The following is a 23,042-nucleotide window of genomic DNA, read 5'->3' on the forward strand; positions in this document are numbered from 1 at the left end:
GGAGGATCGCTCAAGGTCAGGAGTTCGGGACCAGTCTGAGCAAGAGCAACGACCCCGTCTCTGCTAAAAATAGAAAGAAATTAATCAGACAACTAAAAATATATAGAAAAAATTAGCCGGGCATAGTGGTGCATACCTGTAGTCCCAGCTACTCGGGAGGCTGAGGCAGGAAGATCGCTTGAGCCCAGGAGTTTGAGGTTGCTGTGAGCTAGGCTGATACCATGGCACTCTAGCCTGGGCAACAGAGTGAGACTTTGTCTCCAAAAAAAAAACAAAAACAAAAAAACTGAGTCAATGGATTGTCTAGCTTACAGAGATAATCATAACACTAGGGGCTAGGGTCATTCCAGTCCATCTGAGCTGATTCAGCACACTCTGTAGGACCCTGAAGGGAAAAGATAACTTGACAGGTCATCAGAAGCATTTCTATGCTTCTGGCAGCATTCAGGCAGTTTCCACTGCTTTGTGGAAATAGGATGCACTGGCCTTGCCTGGCTTCTAGGTAATCCAGTCAGAACTAGTTTCCCATCCTTGGTCCCTGGCACTCTTGAGGGTCGCAGAGACTGAAAGCAATGTAGGAGTTAAACATCTACTACTATTGGTTTTTAGGGAGAGTGGATAATATCTGGTGATTCCCATCTGTGCAGAGCTGTTCAGAACCATCACATCCTCAAGACATACTAATTAAAGGTTTCATTCTCTCTCCATGTCATTTGTTACAAAGTGCATGGGTTAAGGGTTAAGTCTATGGCCACTGCACGGAGCAAAGGGAAATTCACAGAGACATAGAAAATACAGTGTATGACGATTTTTAATGGAACTCTCTAATCAAACCTCTCAGAATTATGCTCAGTAGTCAGTGACTAATAGGTTGAGGAGGAAAAGATTACATTCAATCTGTCTGTTAACTATAAGACTTTAATCAGTTTCAGTGGAAAATGCTCTGAGGCAGAAAGAAATATAATAGGGCAGTAATCTAATCTCTCAGAAAGCTTGATGCCATTTCCTATTTTGTCTCTCCAATTGGGAAGACACTAATGCTGAGACCATTTCTAAGTGCATTCTACATCAATGGTGAGGAAGAAGAGGGTCATCTTGCTGAATGGACTCCACATCTTTGGTTATGAACTGTTGAATCTCCCAATAGGGTTGTATTTCACCACACCAAAACATCTGGAGGGCCTTGTTGGAGGATTATGACAAGCCCGTGGGCTCAGTGTCCTGCCCTCCTTTCCAAGTGAGCCAATAAAATCCTACCTCTAGCATACAGGAGCACTGGTGAAAACAAAACATGTCCGAACAATATTTGAACCGTGGGTCACCAGTTTTTAACCTCCAGTCTAGATTACAATTATTAGAGGATTCAGAGAAAAGGAAGATTAATGGAGCCCTGAGTGTTCATATCATGCTTTGTGGAGATAGTACAATTTGAATGGACCTTGGCAGATAAGTAGGATTTCTCTTATCTTCAGCTAATTCCTTTCATGGAAACATACTTTTAAAAGGTCTACAAACATCACCCCCACACACCCACCATTCTCTATCAGCTAATATCTATACATAGCCCAATCAATTTAGAATTGGGAAGCATATCCTTTTCCTACTTATGGGACTTATTAAAAAAAAAGATGGAGATGGGGGGATTCTTTCATGCTGCAACTCAAATTTCACTTCCTCCAAGAAAACTTTCCTGATTATCCTGGTCCCAAATGGGCTTTCCTCTAAATCACCACAACTGACTTTAGGACCTAATGCCTATACTATTTACTTGGTTTACAGAGGAGAAATCTACTATTTCAATAAAATAGTAGATCTTTTTGTCAGAAGGGATGTATCAGGTTACAAGATGGGCAGAATAGGCAATGAAGGATTGTGGGAAGACCAACTGATTGAACTTGTGACTTTATAAATGGTTTCTCTATTAGCTAAGTGATCACATAATATCATTAAGTCTCAGTCACTTTCATATATAAAAATGGGTATAATAATCCATACATATCTCATATAACTGGTAAATAGTTCAACTCACATAACATACATGAATGCCCTAAACACAAGTGTAAAGGCAATATCATTATTATTATTCATCATCCCAGCCTGTGAGACTGGATTGTTTAAAGTTCACTCTGGAAGAATGATCAACCTATCAATTTACTAGTTGCAAAATGCAACTCTTACTATGTATTATTCATTGCTCCTAGTAGCCTTGCATGATGATAATTTATAAGTAACACATTTGGGGCTACACACTGAAGATAAGATGTATACAAAGGAGATCTGACTATATTGTTAAGGCTCTATGTGGCAAACAACAACATTGAAGGCCAAAGAAGATAACCAAATAAACACAAGGAAAAACCAAGTGGCCAGTAATGGTGAATGAAAGAAAGGTGGTTACCTAGAATTCAGGCCAAAATACCTGCCATAGGACTTGAGCCCACAGATTTGCAGTCTCCATTGTGACTTAAGTAAACGTTTGGCATGGGTATCTTCCTAGCCACCATTTGTATATCCTTTTCCATTCTTCCTTCCTGCCTCTCCTTCCTCCCACTGATAAAGCAGTGAAGGGCAATGGTTTAAAAACAGAAGATTTGGGCTTACTGAGACAATAAGGAAAATATGTGGGGCCCTTCTATAGAAAGGAGTTTCTAAGAAGATTAAGAGATTACACAGCTTAATGAATAGCTACATACTAACCAACTGCAAACCTTACCTAAAATTTATTTTATTCTTTTAGCTTTTATCCATATAAATATAAAATATAACAAGCCACATCAACAGGCATTTATTAAATGCCTTTGGTATGCCTGATATCATGTTGAGTGCAGAAAGACGTAATAAATGAGGATTAGTTTTTATCTTCCTATTAAGTGGGAAAAAAGAGGAATACACTTTCAACAATTAAAGAGGAGTCAAGATTCAATATAACATAGTAGAACGTGATGTGAAGACAACTTGTACCTTTACCAATTGAGAAATATCTGAACCTCCATTTTCTCATCTAAAATTAGTATAATACTATATTTTCCTTTCTTCATAGTGTTCCTGCCAGGATCAAAAGAGATAGCACATATAGAAGAGATTTTGTTGACTGCATATGAATATTAGATGCTGATGAAGTATTCATCCTGTGATATGGGAATGAGTGGTATAGTAGTAGCAACCCACTGCAAGATGGGAAAGGAGAAACTGCCCATATGAAACACAAGCAGATGAGCTCCAGGAGCTTTCACCAAAACACACTGTCAGATATTAGCAGCACCTCAAGCAAACAGGAAGGAAAGACCTACCACCCTACTGTCTTTGGGTTGTTGTGAGGATAAAATGAAAAAATGCACATAAGGTTCTTAGTACAATGACTGGTATATAGTATTATTGTCATCATTTTGCTATTGTTATTGTAGTGGTAGCAGTTATTATTCTACATAGAATAACTTAAACTATGTTCTTGTTCTTTCACAATTCTGGAGTGAGAAATGAAAGCACTAGTAAGTTGCCATCCTGAAGCCTTTGACTGCCACTGAATAACTGGTGTGTCAGTAGATTGGGGGCCATCCTCCTACCAAATTATTGTTCCATGCAACATAGGTATAAATTTTTTTAAACACTCAGCCCTGCATGACGAAAAAGGATTAAAATCTTCATTGTTGTAAATTTCAATGCTTATTAATGGAGACAAATATCGAGAGAATATTATTTTACTTACACACTATTAAAATCCAGCACAACATATCTAGATTTGGAAACAGGCCTCAACACTTGCTATACATGTAGAGCAGTAAATGACTTGTTCTTCTGCTGGACCTACCAAATTTACAGAACCCATTTTTTCAGAAGACAACACTCCCAACCTCACATAAAGCAATTTCACAATGATGGAAAGTTCAGACTCCTTGACAGTATGATGTTTTCTTTTGGTTTAAATAATCAAGTTCCAATATACCATCTAACCTTATTTTCCACTACTAACTTTTTGACCTTATATTTTTTGGAAAGCTTTTTTTTCCCCCACCAGAATGTCCACATTCTGTTCATTGAGAGCACAACTAGAGTAACCTGCAGGGCTTGTATATTTGTTGTGATGCCAACTTGTTTTATAAAATTCTCAAATTTTCTATGTTCTTCCCTTAGAGTGGTATTTCCCATCCATCAGAACTCTAAGGAACTCTAGAATGATTCATGGACCTATCTGAGAAACACTGACTTAAGAAAGTTAAATCACCTTATGAAAATGTCTTTTAATAATGCATTGCCGGCCGGGCACGGTGGCTCACGCCTATAATCCTAGCACTCTGGGAGGCCGAGGCGGGTGGATCGCTCAAGGTTAGGAGTTCGAGACTAGCCTGAGCAAGAGCGAGACCCCGTCTCTACTAAAAATAGAAAGAAATTAGCTGGACCAACTAAAAATATATATATAGAAAAAATTAGCTGGGCATGGTGGCACATGCCTGTAGTCCCAGCTACTCGGAAGGCTGAGGCAGTAGGATGGCTTGAGCCCAGGAGTTTGAGGTTGCTGTGAGTAGGCTAATGCCACGGCACTCACTCTAGCCAGGGCAACAGAGTGAGACTCTGTCTCAAAAAAAAAAAAAAATGCATTGCCACTTTAAAAGACAAGTACTGATAAAAGAATTCAACATGAGTATATGAGTGAACACACAAAAGGATTATTATCAGTTTGATATTAGAACAATGTTTCTTAAACAGAAGAACAAATATTACCAACTATAGTATGAGAAGCAGTGATACTTTTCTAGCTTTTAAGTGATTTAATATAACAAATAGGTGTTAATAGAAGGATTCTGGCTCACTACCTCTAAGAATATCTTAGGAAATTGGTTGATAACATTTGTGGTTGAACTATACTAGTGGCATGAATATTTTGGATATTATTTTCAAGTGGTTTAAATAAATTCTCTTTCCTTACATAAATTCCTAACATTTACACATATAGTTGCCATAGAAAGTGAAAAGGCATTAGAAAGTTCACAGCCATGAAATGAAAATGATTATAATAATATTCATAAAGGTCTCATAGCAGATTGACCACAAGTTGATAATTACTGAAGCTCAATAATGGGAACACTGAGTCATATTATACCATTTTTTTCTGCTTTGTTTATGTATGAAATTGTTCATGAGGAAAAAAACTGGCCAGGTAGCTAAATGACTACAACAAAGAAGTCTGTGAGAAAGAATTATAGAATATGTCTCTATCATCACCGAGATACCATAAGCAAAACTGGCTTTGACTTTATACTAATGGCCAGTGTTTTCAGACATCTAGCTTTGTGATTCCATATATGATGATAATCCCAGATTTTAGTGTCATAAGAGTAATCAAGACCAGCTGATGCCAGAACACAAACTACTGGAACAATTCAGAGCATCATTCTAATGCTTTCTGTGTGGCATTCTTTGAAAAGTTTCCTTCTTCCAAATCTGTAATTTATATTATTGAATCTATATAAAAACCCAATGGTGTATCCATCCACTACATCCTAGGCTGGTTCATGGTACCTGAAGATAATCTGGACTGTTCATGTCACATTTGGTTGACATCTTGACAAGAACTCTGTGCCTGCATATTAAGACTTATCTTGATATTAGAGATGCCTCCTTTATCATCTATGATTTTTAGTGATAGTCTCATTGGCCCAGGCCTTTACTGAAGCCATTATCAATAGAAAATTTGGTTAAGACAAGAAGCATCAGTGAAGAGATTTAAAATAAACTATACATGAGAAGAGCCCACAGCATGTCATATGAAAAGCAACTCCAAATTGAGACAGGTTGACGCAGCATATACAGTAATGCTCTCACTAGGCTATTGATTTTATTTGTAATTGTAATCCCTGAACATTGTCTGACATTCTAAATACTAGTAAGAAACAAACCTACAGTGATAAAATGTATGCAATGCCTTATTCTAGATTGAGGTGCAGCAGGGGTGGTGAAAGTCCTTATTTGCTTGAGTCTTACAGATAGTCAGGATTATGTCATTGATCCATTCAAGGCCAGTTGTTTGTTTGCTTCAAGCAAGAATACAAGCTTGTTGGCACAGGAATCCCAGGAATCCCATTTTATGACGTGGAATTCATCAAAATACTCAAAAAGAGACATTTAAATGGAAAATTCCTTCTGTTCAAGATTAAAGACCAGATTCTGTTGTTATCAGTTGTCTCTGGGAGTAAATTACACTGCCATCAGTTATACAACTTTCTTTATACTAGGTAGGACCTGGTGTAATAAAAAGAAAACAGGCTATGAGTCAGAAAACCTGAGTTCTAGTTTAGGCTCCTTTAATATCCACTAGTTATATACCCTTGGGCAAGTCATTTAATCCCATCTTATGGTCAGAAGATCACAGAATTATAACTATTCCGTTACCATAACAGTAAACAGCAGGAGGGCAGGAAAAGTCAAAACGAGAGCATTTTATTGAAACAAAACTATTCTAAGCTTATATCTCTGTACATCACTGCAGCATACAACTGCAAAAACACGAAAGGAGTAGAAATAATTCAAATCAAGAAAAAAAAATACCACCTTGCATTAGACAATACCAGAATGCAGTGTGCATGAAAATTACCAAATTGACAGGAATTTTCTTGGTTTCTGAAGGAGCAAAGAAACAAGAATGGGGGAAACTGAAGAGAAGTAACTTAGCAAGATGTTCTGGGGAAAGGGACAGGGTTAGAGAAACCAGAAATGTGTTTCTACCCCATGCATTAAGTAACCCTGTGCATTAAGTAAGAGTGTAAGGGAGTCATTAGTGCTGCTCACTGAATATTTTCAACTCTCTACCTTCAGGGCACATGGTAGGATCACACTTGCTGTTCCTCAACTGGCCCCTGACCAAGGCTAACCAATGGTATATGAGGAAAATGACATGTGCCCCATTCGGAAACAAGATTCAATTGATGGTGCAGCGAGAGGCATCCAGCGCTCTCTTTCCCTCTGCCATGACAATAAGCAGTGTTCTAGATGGAGGCTGCTCCATCTGGGTCCTAGATTTAGGACCATGTAATGTCCCCCAGGTGACCCATGATGGAGATGTAGTGTAAACAAGAAATAAGCTTTGGTTATTTTGAGCCACTGTGGTTTGGGAAGCTGTTTGCCATGACAGCATAGCCTATCCTGAGAGAATGGATGGCAGTTACGAGGTCAAGCACTCTACCTAACAGATAGCAAAGATAGCTTGGCTGTTTCTCTTCAGGCAGATGAGCTTCAGTAAGGTGCTTCTTAGAGGCTTGTGCCTTAAAATATTGTGAGGTTATATTATAAATATGAACAAAAGTATGTCACTGTTACTGGCAGCTAATAGTGGACATAAAAAATAAAGAGGACAGCTCAGGACAGGGCAGGCTCAGGGGACTGGTAACTTGATATAAATCCTTCCTCTCATTCTGTTCCAAGTAAATAGTGACTGAAAGTCATATGGCTCTTCAGTGGCTCCTCCAGAATAACTGGCCTCAGCCCAGTTTGAAGCAAGCAAGTGCCCTTCATGATAGAGTTGGCACCTTCATTGTCAGTCTGTTTAGTAGCAGAGTGAGCAAAAAGCTGAATTAACAAGGAAGGGAGAACTACGATTTTACCTTCTGAGGCCCTTAAAGGTGACCAGGCTGAGAATGGTGTTACAAACTTTGCGTGATGAAATTAAGTGTATATCCCTATATAATTTAAGGCTAACTAGACTTTACCTAAACTGTTTTCTCCTGAAGACTCTGCAGATTACTGATACTGCTCTAACAAGAACTACTAGTAACTATAGGGATACTGATAGGCTAATGAACAGCACTGCAGGAAGTTAAGATAGTAATTACTGGCCATCCTTTTGGCATGACCCTCTGTCCATTAGCAACATCTTAAATAGGGGGCTGGAAGATGATGAGATAGATGCACCACAGTGATATGAGAATTAACTGCTAATAACAACTACAATTTATTGAGCACATATAATAACCAGGTGCTTTAGGAACATTATAGCTAATCCTTACAACCATATGAGTTAGGTATTATATTTTCCAAATGAGGAGACTGAGGAGTATCAAGAAAGTACAGAAGCCAAAGGAAAAGAGAACATCTAGAAGGACAAGTGAGCCATGAGTAAGATTCTGCAGGTAGTTCAATGAGGATAAGGATTGAGAAGAAGCAACTGGATTTAGTGTTTAGGAAGTGACCTTTAAGAAATTAATCTCAGTGGACTGGTTGGGGAGAAAGCCAGAATATAAAGAGCTAAACAATAAATGAGTGGCAGAAGAGTATATGCACAAACTGTGGACATTTTTTTTTTCATGAAATCCGGTACTTCACATAGCTTACCTTTATCCATGTAAATGTCTTCTAAACTATCTTTTTCCCCAGAAATAGTCACAGACACATCAAATTTTACATACAATTTCAAGGTGTTCATAGATCTACCTGAAGCCCACTTAGGAATCCAAGCTTAGGAATGAATGATATACACCAAATTCAACATGGTGGAGGTGGGGCTGTGGGATTGATGATGGTCATGCAGGTGTTCATTATATCATTTTATATAATATTTATATATATTTTATAACTTCTTGTTGCCTAAAATATTTCATAATGACTTTTTAAAATAAAAAATGGCTATGTAGGAGACATCTTTGTTTGCGGGAAATACATGTTAAAGTATTTGGGAGTGATGTGGCATCATGTTGGCAACTTACTCTCCGATGGTTATAGAAGGAAAAATTTTGTACTAGAAACTTTTCTGTAATTTTGAGATTGTTTCAAAATTTTAAAAAGACACTTAACATTAAAAAGAATACAAATTGACAGAGAAAAAACCTTAAATGAACACATACTCTGACAGGGGTATAGAGGAAGGCATAACCAAACTTACAGAGAAACGTACACACAGAAATGTATAGAGAGAGCCTTCAAAATACAGAAAGGAGCAGCTGCCGATTTGACTTTAAAGTACAATGTTTTATGTCAAAATTTTTTTCCCCACTGACTTATACTCTGAAAACTAGGAGTCGGTGGACAAAGACAAAGCACTCTCCCTCAGCACCTTTGGCTATCATAGCCATTAGGGGGAGTGGGAGCCTCGAGCTACTCTCATGGCTTTAAGGACTGGAGAGCTCAGGCTGAGAGCTTGAAACAGGTGCTGGGCATCAAAACAAGGAAAGCTATAGATCTCTTCTAACATGACTCCTGTGCCTTCAGTTTTTCCAGTAGTCTTAGGTTGGGGTGCAGTAGGGGAGGATTTGGCACAGGGATAGAAATAGAATAATTTGGAAATTGAAGGGTTGAAGCTGCAAGCTTCTTGACACAGAATATACTGTTGCAAGATTTTTAATCACTCCATAATACATAAAACTCAGAAAGTGGTTTTTTTGCCTTTAGTTTGAGATTTCTTTAAGTGTTCAAACAACAAAAAGAACTGAAAATCCTACTATATTTTATACCTACTTTATCAGTTTCAAATTTTTTCTTCTAAGTTTCCTTCGATGGAAGAATACTTGTACAAATGGCAACAAACACGTAGATACTTTACAAGAGCGAAAGGTTACGTGACTTGGTTGACCGTGAGAACTAGATTTAGCAGTTGACCAGTAAAATGGGAGAAATGTGCCTCCAATGGAAGGGAATCAAATGGTTGGTGTCAGGTTCTTAACAATAACCACAACATCAATAATAATAATAGCAGGTAAGATTTAATTAACATTTACAGTGCCAGGAACAGTACTGTTATATGTATTATTTCATTTAAACATTTCAATAACTCCATAGATGCTATCATTTCACAAATGGAACAAGGAAACACATAAAAGTTAAAATGACTTCCCCAAGCAGAATCAGCTAGGAAATTGCAAAGAAGAGTTCTGAACCTTGATCTAACAGTCTGATTCCAGCACCTCACCCACAGTAACATCTCTCCAAATGGAAGCTCTTATTATTAATATTAATGACATGATTGTTGAATGCACACACCCCTGATTTCTGCCACCTGCAAAGCCCTGTTATTGACTGCTATTTGGAGAAGTCAGACATGATCAATGGTTCTTTTGCTCACTCTTCTTATGCCAGATAATTACTCGTACATATAACTCCCTCTGTCGTATATACCTAAATACATTTACCAAGAGTCTACTGTTGATCTATTTATCTATCTTTTTATTATAAAGACTTTACCTTTGACTACAGTCTTTGCCTTTATTTTCTTCCTTCTACATACTATCCTCTTAATTCACCATTTTATCCTTCCTCTGCTCAATAAGCTGTAACAGCACCCACATGCCCAATCAAAGCCAAATTTTTCTCTCTGCCTAGATATTAAAGGCTCCACAGCCTGGCCCTGCTCCAATGGTTGACAGTCATTTCCCCTTACTCCATAATAATCATCCTGTGCTTTAGCCAGGTAGCTCTTCTCACTGTCCTCCACTCAACCATATTCATTCTTTCTAGAGCTACAGTATATGGTTGTTTACAGGATTCACTGCAAAAGAAAACCTGACTGAGGGGGCAAGTGAAGAGAAACTATGACTGCCTAGAGGAAAGGGTGCCTTTTTCTAATTTCCTCAAAGACAGTATATGGGCTGGCACCACCCTGATTCCTCCTCCATGTTTTCACTTACGCTCTCTAATAAGTTTGTGTCCCCAATACTTAATAGGAATACGTTTTTAAAGCAAAGGTGTGTCATCAATCCAGATAAATACAAATATATTTATGTACTTGTTTTCCAGAGAAGTTTTCAAGAGGAGAAAACTTAGAATCCAGGCATATCCTGTAAAATCTAGAATGTATAGTATAAACATTTATCATTAATTTTCTACTATTTCTTTAAGGCCCAACACAAATCTTACTTCTGTGAAGCCTGCCCTAGCTACAATCCATATTGATGTCTTCCTTCTTTCACCTTCTACAGCACTTCATTCTTTCCTATTAAGTTTAATGACTGATTATCATATAATTTAGTGTTTTGAAATTGTGGAGGTATGTTGATAGTTCTACGACATTAGATTTTAATTTAATTTAAAAAATATTTTAAACTATCTTAAAATTGTAATAAAACAAACCATATATGGGTCACATACGAAACATTAACACGTGGGAACCCACCATTGATTATGTTAATATGTGCTGCCAAGGTAACAGTGTGTGCCAGAGAGAGAGAGAGAGGGAGAGATAGAGAGACAGACAGACAGAGAGAAAGAGAGAGGAAGAGAGAGGAAGAGAAGAGAGGTGTGTGTGTATCTGGAAATACAGGTTTTCTTGCTATGTCTGTTTAACTGCAGAGTATCCGGTGATGGTAAGACAAAGTGTTAAATAAAAAAGCCCTCACCCCTTGATGTCCTCTATTTATTTAGGTACACCAGGATTTTCTCACCACCATAACAAAAATGGAAGAGAAATAAACTAGAGACTAAGATTTCTATAGCTCTGAATTTCAGATTTTTAGGTTCTTTTCAGCCTCTTCCTTCTTATTGACTTTACAAGTAAACGTTTAAAACTTTGAATCATTAACAAATACTTATTTTGATCTGGTTTTTATTTTGGGAGTCATAGGAGATATTTTTGGGGGGAGGTAAAAGGGCCTACTGCTGTAAATCTTGAAAAATGTTCCAATAAATCCTTTTCTGCTTCACTATCAACATCAACACCAACATTAGCTATCTATGAGCATGCTCTGGATATTTAGTTGCATGCTAGGTGCTGGAAGGTATTTGTGCAACTGAATCATATCTCAAAGGCAAAATAAATTTTATAAATTTAAGGTTTATCTCCATCTTTAAGGGATCTGCTTTACTCACACACAGAATTTAGAGATCCTTATGCATTTTAGATTTTCTTTGCCAATCCTCTTCCCTTGGGTAAGGAAAAATGGTCGCTCAAAGCTTTACAGAGTAAGGAAAAATATCACTTAACATTCATTCCCTCCCCAAGAGAAAATCTGTCTTCCAAAAGACCAATTCAGCCTCATGGCCAGAGGTCCCAGACAATTCTGGAAAAGCCTGGTCTCTCTGAGGTAAATGTTGCAGAGTTTTATGACCAGGGAGTTTTCCACTGAATAACACCAACTCCTCCTCAATGTAAGCAAACCAGATTGAAAGATAGTATCAAACTAACCCTATTGTTGTTAGACAAAGGAGAACTGGGACTTCAAAGATGCCTCAGGAGGTGCCTTCAGGAATAATCTTTAGTTGGGGCACAGGTCTAGATAGGGGGTCACAAAGTTAGGGCAGTATAAGTGGAAGTGGCTTTGGGGAAACTGGAACAAGTATAATAATAATTGTAACTCTTTTTCTCTCCTAGGAAGATTGAAAACAAATTCAACAAATAATTAAGCAATTTTCTCTAAACTTCCCCCCAAATGGGCTCTAGGTAGAAAAGCAATCACAGTGAGTGAGCGGAGAAGAATAATAACAACAGTAATAATTTTACAACTAATAATACATTTAGTGATTTGTCTGTCCTAAGGCCATAGTTAATGATGGAGTCTGTATTTGAATCTAGGAATATTTGGCTCCAAATTTGGAGCTCTTTATTTTTTTAAGCACTTCATAAAGAATTAAAAGGGGAAAAAATCAGGAAAGGATCTCGAAACTTAAATATGGAACTCCAAATGAGCTTAAGAATAGACATGTACCTCGTGGCTTCCCTAAATGTTATAAACCTGGAAGGGGCAGATGTGCCACTGGAGTGAGTCCTCCATGCATAAAGGCTTTGTCATAGTACTGAACACAGAATAAGTGGCCAGCAATAACTATAATGCCAATCACAGCCGACACAAAGAAATTTGTCATAGTATAGGCATTAGGGAAATGCTCTGAGGAGTCAGGGGGCAAATAAGAGTGCAGAACAGGTCTGACTCTTTCCTGTTCCTCCAGCCTCATCTCACAAAGTGTTCTACTGCCTTCTCTCCACTTTCCCCTCCTTGTGCTCTGGCCACAGTGGCTTAGTATTTGCCATGATCTTTACCACAACAGGGTCAACCACAATGCCTGGCACATGGTAGTAACTAAATAGATATTCATAGAGGGAAGGAAAAAAGGAAAAACAGTGAGATAAGAAGGACACAAGAAGGGGATACTTCAAAAAATACTAAATATTTTTCTAGGCCTTAAGGGAAGAATAATATGTCTATAGAGACAGGAGAAAGGCAAGGCAGAGAATGAAAAAAAAAAAAACAGAAGAAAAAGCAGGAGGAGCAAATATGCATGGCACGTTAAGCCAACATCACAAGTATAACTGTGACCTTAACATCAGCTACATGAGGACAGAAGAGGACAAAATAAGATGAGGTCGGATGGGTAGGCAGGGCTAGATAATAATGGGTATAGGGGGCTTCCGCAAACGTTGGAGTGACATAATCGTATTCGTGTTTTAGAGTAAGTCCTTTGCTTGCAGAGTGGATGGATATCAGGAAGGGGGTGGGGAGACAGAGGACGACTGAAACCAGAACAGTCAGGTCTGCTGTAGGGAGTCCAGATAAGAGATGATAAAAAGCCTGAATTAGAAAGATAGTGCAGTATAGTGGCTTTTCACTAAATTCTGCATTTGTTGGATTTGTGACCTTTGATAAATCAGTTAATCTCTCTGGGATGAGAATATTTGTCCTATATATTTCACAGGGTAGACTTGAGCAGCTAACAAAATAGTATATGAGAAAGTGCTTTGTCAACTTAAAACACTAGCAAATATGTTATTATTCTAGTGGTAAGAAGTGGGAAAAAGAGATGAGAGGGAGAATTGAGAAGCATGACCTTTGTTCTATACATACAATCCACAATGAGAGTCTTCTCTGACATCTTCCTTTCGCTTCTCATACCTCACTTGTCAAAACTGGGAAATGAGTTTTAATTCTCCTTTCACATTAAAAGAAAAAGAAGATAATCAGAGGGATGGGATAGGAATTTAGCACCTACCTTGTGCAAGGTATATTCACATATGTTATCTAATCCACACAACACCCACAATAATACTTCAGGAGGAGGTATTATTATCCCTTTTCTACTATCCTTTTTTTCTACCGTTAAGAAAATTAAGTCTCAGAAAGGTAAGATGAGTTGCCCTAAGTCACACAGCTAGGAATTGTCAGACAGCAGAGACACCATTCAGACAAAAGTCTGATTCTAGAGTTTATTCTCTTAAAGATTATACCATTGAACATGATTGTTATTTTTCCATCAATTCAATTATTATTGGAGTTAGCAATAATTCTTAAGATAGACAAGGAAAAGGCAGATGTTGTAAGCTACTAGGAGATCTGTTTACTCATTTGAAAGTCATCTATTGATCACCTTGATCATATTGATGATATGCCTAACAGTGTCCTAGACATTGTAAATACCAAATTGAAGAAGGCAACATAGTTATACAAGCATAGGAATTTTGCCACCACATGGTAAGTGCTACCAGAGTGACCCAAAGAACCTTGGAAACATAGGGGAAGGAAGAATAAATTTATTCTGAAGAGGTCTGCGACTGTTTCATAGAGGAAATGACAATTGATCTGGATACTAAGGATTTAATATAAGTTCGCTAGGTAGAAAAGAAGGTAGAAACGATGGAGAAGAATATTCTAGACAGAGAGGACAGCATATCCAAGAACAAAGAGATGCGAAAGAACATAAAGTGGTTGGCAATGGTGAGAAGTTCAGTATGAATGAACTATAATACGTACTATGAGTTTGAGAAGGAGAGATGGCAGGAAGAAATACACAGACATGAGGCTGAAAAGGTAGTTGGGGCCAGATAATGAAAACCCTTAAATGTGCTAAGCTAAGGAGTGTTTATTTTATCCTGGAAGAAACAGGAAACCAACAAAGGCTTTAAATCAGGAGATAACATAATTGGATTTGTTGTTAGAAATAGCTCTGGTGGCAGTGTAGAGATTAGAATGGAGTCAGGGGTAGAAAAACCAGTTAGGAGGCTATTGATGTATGATGATGAGGTTTGAAACCAACAGAATATGAATAGAAAAGTCAGATTCTACAGATTTTTGGTAAATTATCGAAAGTTGGTGAGAAGGATGGAGATGAGAATTGATGGCCGATTCTGTAGTTTCTTGCTGAAATTGGGTGGATGGTGATAACTTTTAACAAATGTAAAAAAGATTGAAGCAGGCTGTAGTGTCATGGGAAGAACTACAAAATAGTTTCCTCTTTAGATATACTATGTTTGGGGCAATAAAAAGTAATAATAGCTGGCTTTGGTTGAGTGCTTATACTAAACTCCAGGCGTTGTTTTAAGTGCTTTGTATATATCAGGTCATTGAGAGACAGGTACAAGGGCTTAGCAGGCAATTGGAAATATAGATTTGGAGCTCAAAAGAGATGTCTTGGCTGGAGATATAAATTTCATAGTCACCAGTGTATAGGAGGCATAGTTAAAACCATTGAGGCAAGAAGAAGGCAAAGGATGAAATGCTGGGAAAACCACCATTTTAGGACCAGGGAGTGATAAAGATTATAAACACCATAACAGCAAAAATCATGCCTAACTTGTTCACTGCTGTGCCACTAAGGCCTGGCATATGACTTAGAATATAGTTGTTCATTAAATATTTGTTGAATGAATTTTTAAAAAAAGATCAGGGATGTATAAGGAGAGCCAATGGATCATGATCCCAAAAGACACAATCCCAAATGCCATAATCTCAAATGTTGAAATCCCCAAAGATCAAATTTTGTAATTCCTAAAGATCAAAATCCTTAAAGTCTAAATCCCTAAAACCTAAAATCCTTAATGTCTAAAGTCTCCAAAATTACAATCCTGAAAGATTAAAATCCCAAATGTTGAAATCCTGAAAGCCAAATTGTGGAGAAGAAATTAATGTGTTTTTGGTTGTAGGCAGTATTGTTGCATCAGGTTAGTTGCATCATGTTAGGCATACCTATTACCTTGTTATTGTCTTTATTTGGAAATTAAATGTGGTTTAAGGAGATGCATATGAGTCCCAAGTTGACAAGAGGTGAACTTGTGGACTAAATTTTAGGTGTCAGCTTGACTGAATTAAGGAATACCTGAAAACCTGGGGAAATATTATTTTGGGTATGTCTGTGAGGGTGTTTCCAGAGGAGATTAGCATACGAGTCTGAGTGGACTCTGTGGGGAAAATCTGCCCTTAATGTTGGCAGTCACCATCTAATTGGCCAGAGGCCTAAAGAGAATAAATATAGAAGGCAAATGGGTCAGAGAGGTGGAACAGACTTTTCTTTTGCTGCCTTGGACATCAGGAATCTGTCTCCATGAAAATGCATGATCACAATGTTGACTTCGTGTGCAAGCATTGTGTGTGTTAAATAAAAACATTGAAATTTCCTCGATAAATGAAGAGATGTCTTTTTTGTATATCAGCATTTGTGAAAGATCAAATTTCTCAAGATCTCAGCTCTTTGGGCTACTGCATATGTGGTGGTGACCCATTGTGGGTTTTGACTGATCTTGTCAAAAGATTTAGGTTGTTTATCATAGTATTTCAGATGACTGCATTTATAAAGCTGGGTGCACACAATTACCAACCATAGTGATATACATTTATACATTTTCCTTTTTGGCTCATTTCTTTATAAATACAGTTGATCTGCCCATAACTGTTATACCTGTGCAACTGTTGTTAGTATACACTAAGTGTTTATGCTTATAAAAATATGTATGCTATTAACACCTATTTTATTATATAAAGTGGCCTATGAAGTGTTCTGTTGTGTTTTTATGTTTCTCAAGTAAATCTCCTTTTAAAGATATAAATAAATATTTTAAAATAATTTTTTCATTTTTTTCCAGAATTATATTTTTAGGACTTTGATCTTTCGAAATTCCAACATTTGGAATCATGGCATTTGCGATTATGTCTTTCAGGATTATGATCAGCTCTCCAGTGTGGCATAATGTCCTGAAAAATCAAAAGGGGAAAAGAGATTTCAGAATGACTGGAAAATTCAAAATAACACAGTAGAGAAGTCAGATAGAATGGGGACTGCAAAGAAGCCTTTGGGCTTCGTAGTTAGACAGCCAATAGTAGCTTGAAAGAGGGCTGTTTTGGTGGAGTAGACTCACTCTAGACTGTAAAAGGTTGAAGGGTAAATAGTTGTTGAAGAAGAGTAGACAGTGACCAGAGATCTAGTGGTAATGAGATTGAAGGCGTTAGAGTTACTTAGGAAAATGAAGCTGTGCTTTGCTTTTTTTTAAAATTTGTTTTTATAATGGAGGAGACTTCAATATTGTTTGTAGAAGAAAAAAAGAAACCCTAGGAGAGGGATAGATCAAAGAAGATAAAAGAGTGGATAATTGCTCTTAGCTAATTTTCCCATGACCATTTTCTCTTGAGCATGCTTATCAGCTCTTCTTTTTACATTTTGTGGGACTTTAAAACAAGTTAAATCCCTATGATCTGCCTCACAGGAACATTCAGGCAGCTAAAAAGGACTTGATAGTTTAATACAGCCTGGTGCTTTCTTAATATATTCTTTTTATATGTGTATGTCTTGTCACCTATACAGTATAGGGAAAGTCTATACTCCAAGTGTGGGGCTAAAATTATGGAATTATCCATAATTCATATGGATGCTTTATTCACAATTCAGGTAAGCAAAAATCAATATGTATTGATAATTGAGGCCAATCAGTTTCATTCTTATATTAATGAAGTAATAAAGGCAATAGCAGACTTTGCTCCAGGGATCTGGCTTGACTAAGGGCTTGTAGAATATGTAGGCATATTTACTGGAGACTCCAAACTATCCCTAAAAACTAAAAGAATGTTGGCACTCATACTCAGTACAAATCCCCTCATGCCTGAAAAAAACCTCGGAAAGTGTCTATTTGGTTATTGTAATTTCATAAACTAGGGACTCTTTTTAAATGCCATGTATTATGTTGGCAGTCTAGTGAAGCCTATGAACTCCTTTTTAGAATAATATTCTTTTTTTTTTCCAAGATGGGTCTCACTATGTTGCCCAGGCTGAGTGCAGTGGCTACTCACAGGCACAATCATAGTGTACTACAGCCTCGAACTCCTGGTCTCAAGTGATCCTCCTGCCTTAGCCTCCTGAGTAGCTGGGACTTCAGGTGACTGCCACTGTGCCTGGCTAGAATAATATTCTAAAAAGTATACAATAAAATACATGGGATTACAATGAAAATCAATTACATTGAAATACAATCATCAAAATATATAACAAAGGCTGGGCATGGTGGCTTGCACCTGTAACCCCAGCACTTTGGGAAGACAAGGTTAGAGGACTGCTTGAGGCCAGGAGTTCAAGACCAGCCTGGGCAACACAGCCAGAACCCATCTCTACAAAAAAATAGAAAAATTAGCCAGTTTTGGTGGCACATGCCTGTAGTCCCAGCTACTCAGGAGGTTGAGGTAGGAGGACTACTTGAGCCCAGGAGTTCAAGGTTACAGTGAGCTATGATCATGCCACTGCACTCCAGCTTGGGCAACAGGGCAAGACCCTGTCTCAAAACAAATTATATATATATATATATATATAACAAATTTTTGATATGGTAATATATCTGTTTCTTTACTAACACATTAAATAATAATATCTATTATCCTCTTCTCTCGTTTTAAAATATATTTGTATTTGACCCACCAATACTGTAAATATATTATCATCAATGTATTATCTATTTACATAGTCATTTGATGATTCACTTAATCCTGTACTCATACATTTGTATCAGTATCCTCAGTCATCCCAAGATATATACCAAGATATATATTCTTTTATTACTTTTTAAAGACATGAGGTCTCACTATATTGCCCAGGCTGGTTTCCAACTCCTAGCCTCAAGCAATCCTTCTGCCTCAGTCTCTGAGTATCTGGGACTACAGATGAGAACCATCACACCCAACTGCAAGATACAAATTCTATGTATGTGTGTATGCGTGTATACATATATATATATACACACACACATATATATATTATATATTGTAATTATTTATAGCTAGCTGATATAGGATATTTGCTAACAGGCAAAGCAGAAGACTACTTTAAGAATTCATAGAGACACAGCCCCAAACAAGGTAAATACTTTTTTTGATCTTTAGAGTAGGAAGGGATTTTATCCATCTCTGAATTCCCTTAACATGATATTCATACTTTGATGACTGCTATAAGACTGTGAAAATCACAGTGGAAAGTACCAACCTGGGAAAATTACAACTTTAAAGAAAGAAGCTGATATTTCAATCAGATCTTGATTTGAATGTGGCAAATGGCATTTTACCTATGCTCTCTGCAGAAGGGACAATAGACATGATTTCTCCCCTTACCCTCCTCCCAAACCAAATAAGTCTCCTACTAGGCTTTTGACTTTAAATATGCTTGGTTGTATTAGAGCCTTCCACAAAAGCACATGTGGACAGGGGCAAAGCGGGAGGAAAATGTAAGAACCCTGACTACTTTGGGATATATTTTTTCTCCTAGACATGTTGGCCTATGGTACGATTTTTATCTTTCCAGTCTTTTCTCTAACACAATGCAAGTACATGCGGATAATAATTTATCATCAAGCATCTTATCTTTTAAAGAACATGATGACCACCATTGTCTGAGAAAGAAAATTCCTAGAGAGTTAAGAACTATGTTTAAATAAATCTTTGCATGCCATGCCTCGCCTAGCACAGCCCCTTGGATAGTTAAGCACTTAGTAACCGAAGACGATCATAAATATTCTGAAATCCTAGGCTGAATCTTATTCTGATAAATTGTGCAAATATTTCACCTGAATGAAGATCATCACTTCTTTAAAATCAATTTAATGGAAACATTTTAAATCCTGGTTTCTAACATCTAGCTTTCCATACCTTTATATAAAAATGTTTTATGAACTCTGAAAAAAAAAGAGCTCAAAAGCACCTAAATGACCCTATCTTTAAATGCTTACCAATATTCCATTATTAGAAACTTAATTTTCACAGTAAAGACACTTTCTCACAGTGAAACACAACACAGTTTCTGTCAATCTATTTATAATAGCTATTTTCATTAATATTAGTCAAACGAGGTACAGAGAATTCAAATGTTTAAAACCATCTGAAAGGCGAAAAGCACTACAAATCTAGAGGGTGAAGTGGGATTGAGAGTAGAAGATGAGAACCAGCCAACATAGATGAAAATCCAGTGCCAAGGGTGTAAAAGAAAAAGGAAAAACTTCCCTTCAGAAAAGTCATCTTCTGAGAATTTATCCTGTGACTCTCCTCTTTCTTTTTGCCAGTTTTCCAAAACTAAAAAAAAAAAAAATAGCTTTATAACCTCAAAGATGTTGTGCATAAGTAAACAACAAGTGAAGGAAGTGGCTCTGGAATTAAATAAGGCAAAAAATAAAATATTGTTAGTGGATCTCAAGGTTTATTTTAGGCTTACCAGGGTCAATCACACTGACATATCAGGTGACATTGTAAAACAATGAAACATAGTCTAAAACCCATACACCAAAGTAATGCTTGATTTTGGGGACTCACTTCAATACTTGTAAGAACTAAAAGCATAATCCTTCAGCGGCTTTTACGGATATTAAGTGATAGAATGCAATGTTTGAGAAGTCTTCAGCTATCTGGAATAATCTGTAGTGCTTTTCCCAAAAGTACACTGAATAAGATCACTCAGAGTCTGAAAATAAATATTTTGCTGGAGGGTATTCTGCCCAAGCACGATATTTTTACAAGTGGCAAGATTCTTGGACAAACTGTTAACTAATCAAAACCTGGCATTTTCAATAACTGTACTATTGAGCCTCGAGGTAACACATAACTAAACTTGTATACTGAAGGAATCAGATGGAGAAGTGCACAGAGCCCTAGATCAATATTTCTGCTTACAAAGTCTAGAATTTACTTATATAAGAGCCGATGTCCTGAGTTAAGGGTCACAAGATGTTGGATTTCATGTTTTCTAACATTGCCCTCTCTTCATAAAAGAAATCATGTTACTTCATTCTGGTATTTTCTTAAAGACATCATATGCCAGGATAAAGTAATCCATTTTTTCATAAACATGTTAGGTGATTTTACTAGGTTGAATTAAGTATGGCAGTATAAATAGTATTTTAAAATATTTAAAATAGTAAAAAGGTAGAGCCAGTTAAAATGATCAAAACCTACAAGATTAATATTTGGAATATGTATTCATGTTATCTGTATGGTGAATGACTTTGGCTATTATTATTTTTTAAAATATACAGCAGTGAAATAGTACCCGATGTTTTAACAACTGCGTATTCAAACTTGACAGTTTTTCTTTCTGCCAGCATAAGTAGCTAGTGTGACAGGAAAACTCCAGCATCTCTGATTATTGGGGTCACTTCATCTTTGTGAAATTATCCTAGCAATTCCATTGGAGACTTCTCTACTTTCCGGGATCCATTAAACTTTTCTTGACCAGATGTCTATAGAAATTTCTTTGCATGCAGCCCCTAGCTAATTTGATAGATGATATCTAAACGGCCTATGAAATGTTTAACTTTTAGAATTTTTTTTCTGTCCTAACCACTTTAACTTTTAACTCTCTGATGACTCAGAAAATCCGTAAAAGAAAACATCAGACAGAAATTGAACATCATCTAGTGGTATCAGTTCAATTCAGATAGTTAAAGAATCCAGATGTTGTCACCTGGTACTGTCAAAGGACTCACAAGCAAATACTTAGATTTAATCCCCATAACATTCGCGGCACTTTCAAGTCCCACTCCTTGTGTTCTCCTCCCACTCTCAGACTTGTGTGCCAATTCACGTTCTTGAAGATCAGGGAAAATTATTTTCTTCTGTGTTGAAGATCGATGCAGAGGGAGGTATCAGATGCCAGTCATCCTAAATTGTCTGGGGAAGAGGCTCAGAAATGTGTGCATCTTGTGTCGACTACTTTTATTTTCCCAACCCGTTACCGAGGTTTTGGAAGATACCTGGGTTCCCAAAGCACTAACCTGACATTGTTCTATTCCTCTTCAAGAAGCCCATTAACTTCCATTAGAAAGGAGAGTGGTGTGAACTCTGTCTCGCAGTACAACCCTCTGCAACCCCTTAACATGAACACAAGAGGTGGGGATGGGGAGAGGGTCGAAGGAGGAGGAAGAAAAGGGGTCGAGAGAAGAGACTCACCGCTCCTGCCAGTTCCTCGGTCAGGCACAACGTAACCAGGAGCAGCCACAACCTGAAATGGGAGGGAGGGTGAGTAATATTGGTTCTCTAGGCTTCGGGGTCTTGAGTCTGCCGGTAGCCCCCCAACCCCTTTTTGATGCCTGCTCCCACTTTCTCTGCACTGACAGAAGTAAAAGTATAGTCCCGGCCTGGCAAAGTAGCCCGAAGTAGGAAAGAGGAGGGGAGCTCGGGGCAGCAACAGCTCACCCAGGGTGCATGCTTGCCGCTCCTCCGGAGCTGGGTCCCGGGAGACTGCTAAGCGGCTCCGCGGCCCCGGCTCATCGGGGCTCCGCTGATGCTTGGCGGCTACTTCCTTACTCAGGACAGGGTAGGGGAGCGAAGTGGCCCAGTTTGGAAGAAACTAAACTCAGCTTCTAGATAAGAAGTGCCCCAAAGGGAAACAAGCTCAGCGGTGCCCGTTACAACTTGCCGCACTCAGGAGATAGTTCCATGCACCAGGAGAGGAAGGAATGGAGGGGAAAGGGGCGGGGCGGTCTGCTGTCAATCATCCCCCCTACCTTGGGCAGCCGGTAGTCTTTCTCACTTTCAGGCACCTCTACACGCAACAGTCCCAAGTTATCTCCACAGCTTCACACATAGGTCCCTAGAGACCTTTACACTGAGACCTAAGCAACTATGCATCATACACTTCCATAAACCACTAAATTACACATAAATAGACTTAGGCATACTACTTTTACATAGACAGATGGGCCCAAAAGTGCTCTTGCACACACGCCCAAATGCATACAACACTCATTCTAATTGATTGTACACTAAGCTCTTGGGAAGAGGAGGGAGTTTCTGGAGTTATAAATCTACTCTAAGCTCAATAGAACCTAAGAATGAGTGGGCCTCCGTGAAATAGATCCAAAACCTTAAAAGACTCCAAAGTGGTTAATCCCAGGGCCTGAG

At 37.9% G+C, this 23,042-nt stretch overlaps 1 protein-coding gene across 1 annotated transcript in view; it reads right to left on the reverse strand.

Annotated features, from left to right (window-relative positions):
• Positions 1–22,579, reverse strand: part of COL4A6 (collagen, type IV, alpha 6) — a 289,911-nt gene extending 267,332 nt beyond the window's left edge. The window contains exons 1-2 of the mRNA XM_012644755.1: positions 22,335–22,579; positions 22,089–22,140 (exon numbers count right to left, since the gene is read on the reverse strand). Coding sequence (XP_012500209.1) covers positions 22,089–22,140; positions 22,335–22,345 — 63 coding nt within the window. The 5' untranslated portion in view covers positions 22,346–22,579. The remainder of the gene's footprint in view (positions 1–22,088; positions 22,141–22,334) is intronic.
• Between the last annotated feature and the right edge of the window lie 463 nt (positions 22,580–23,042).

This window comes from Propithecus coquereli, unplaced genomic scaffold (assembly GCF_000956105.1).
Source record: "Propithecus coquereli isolate 6110/MARCELLA unplaced genomic scaffold, Pcoq_1.0 Scaffold104, whole genome shotgun sequence".
Classification (NCBI taxonomy): Eukaryota; Metazoa; Chordata; class Mammalia; order Primates; family Indriidae; genus Propithecus; species Propithecus coquereli.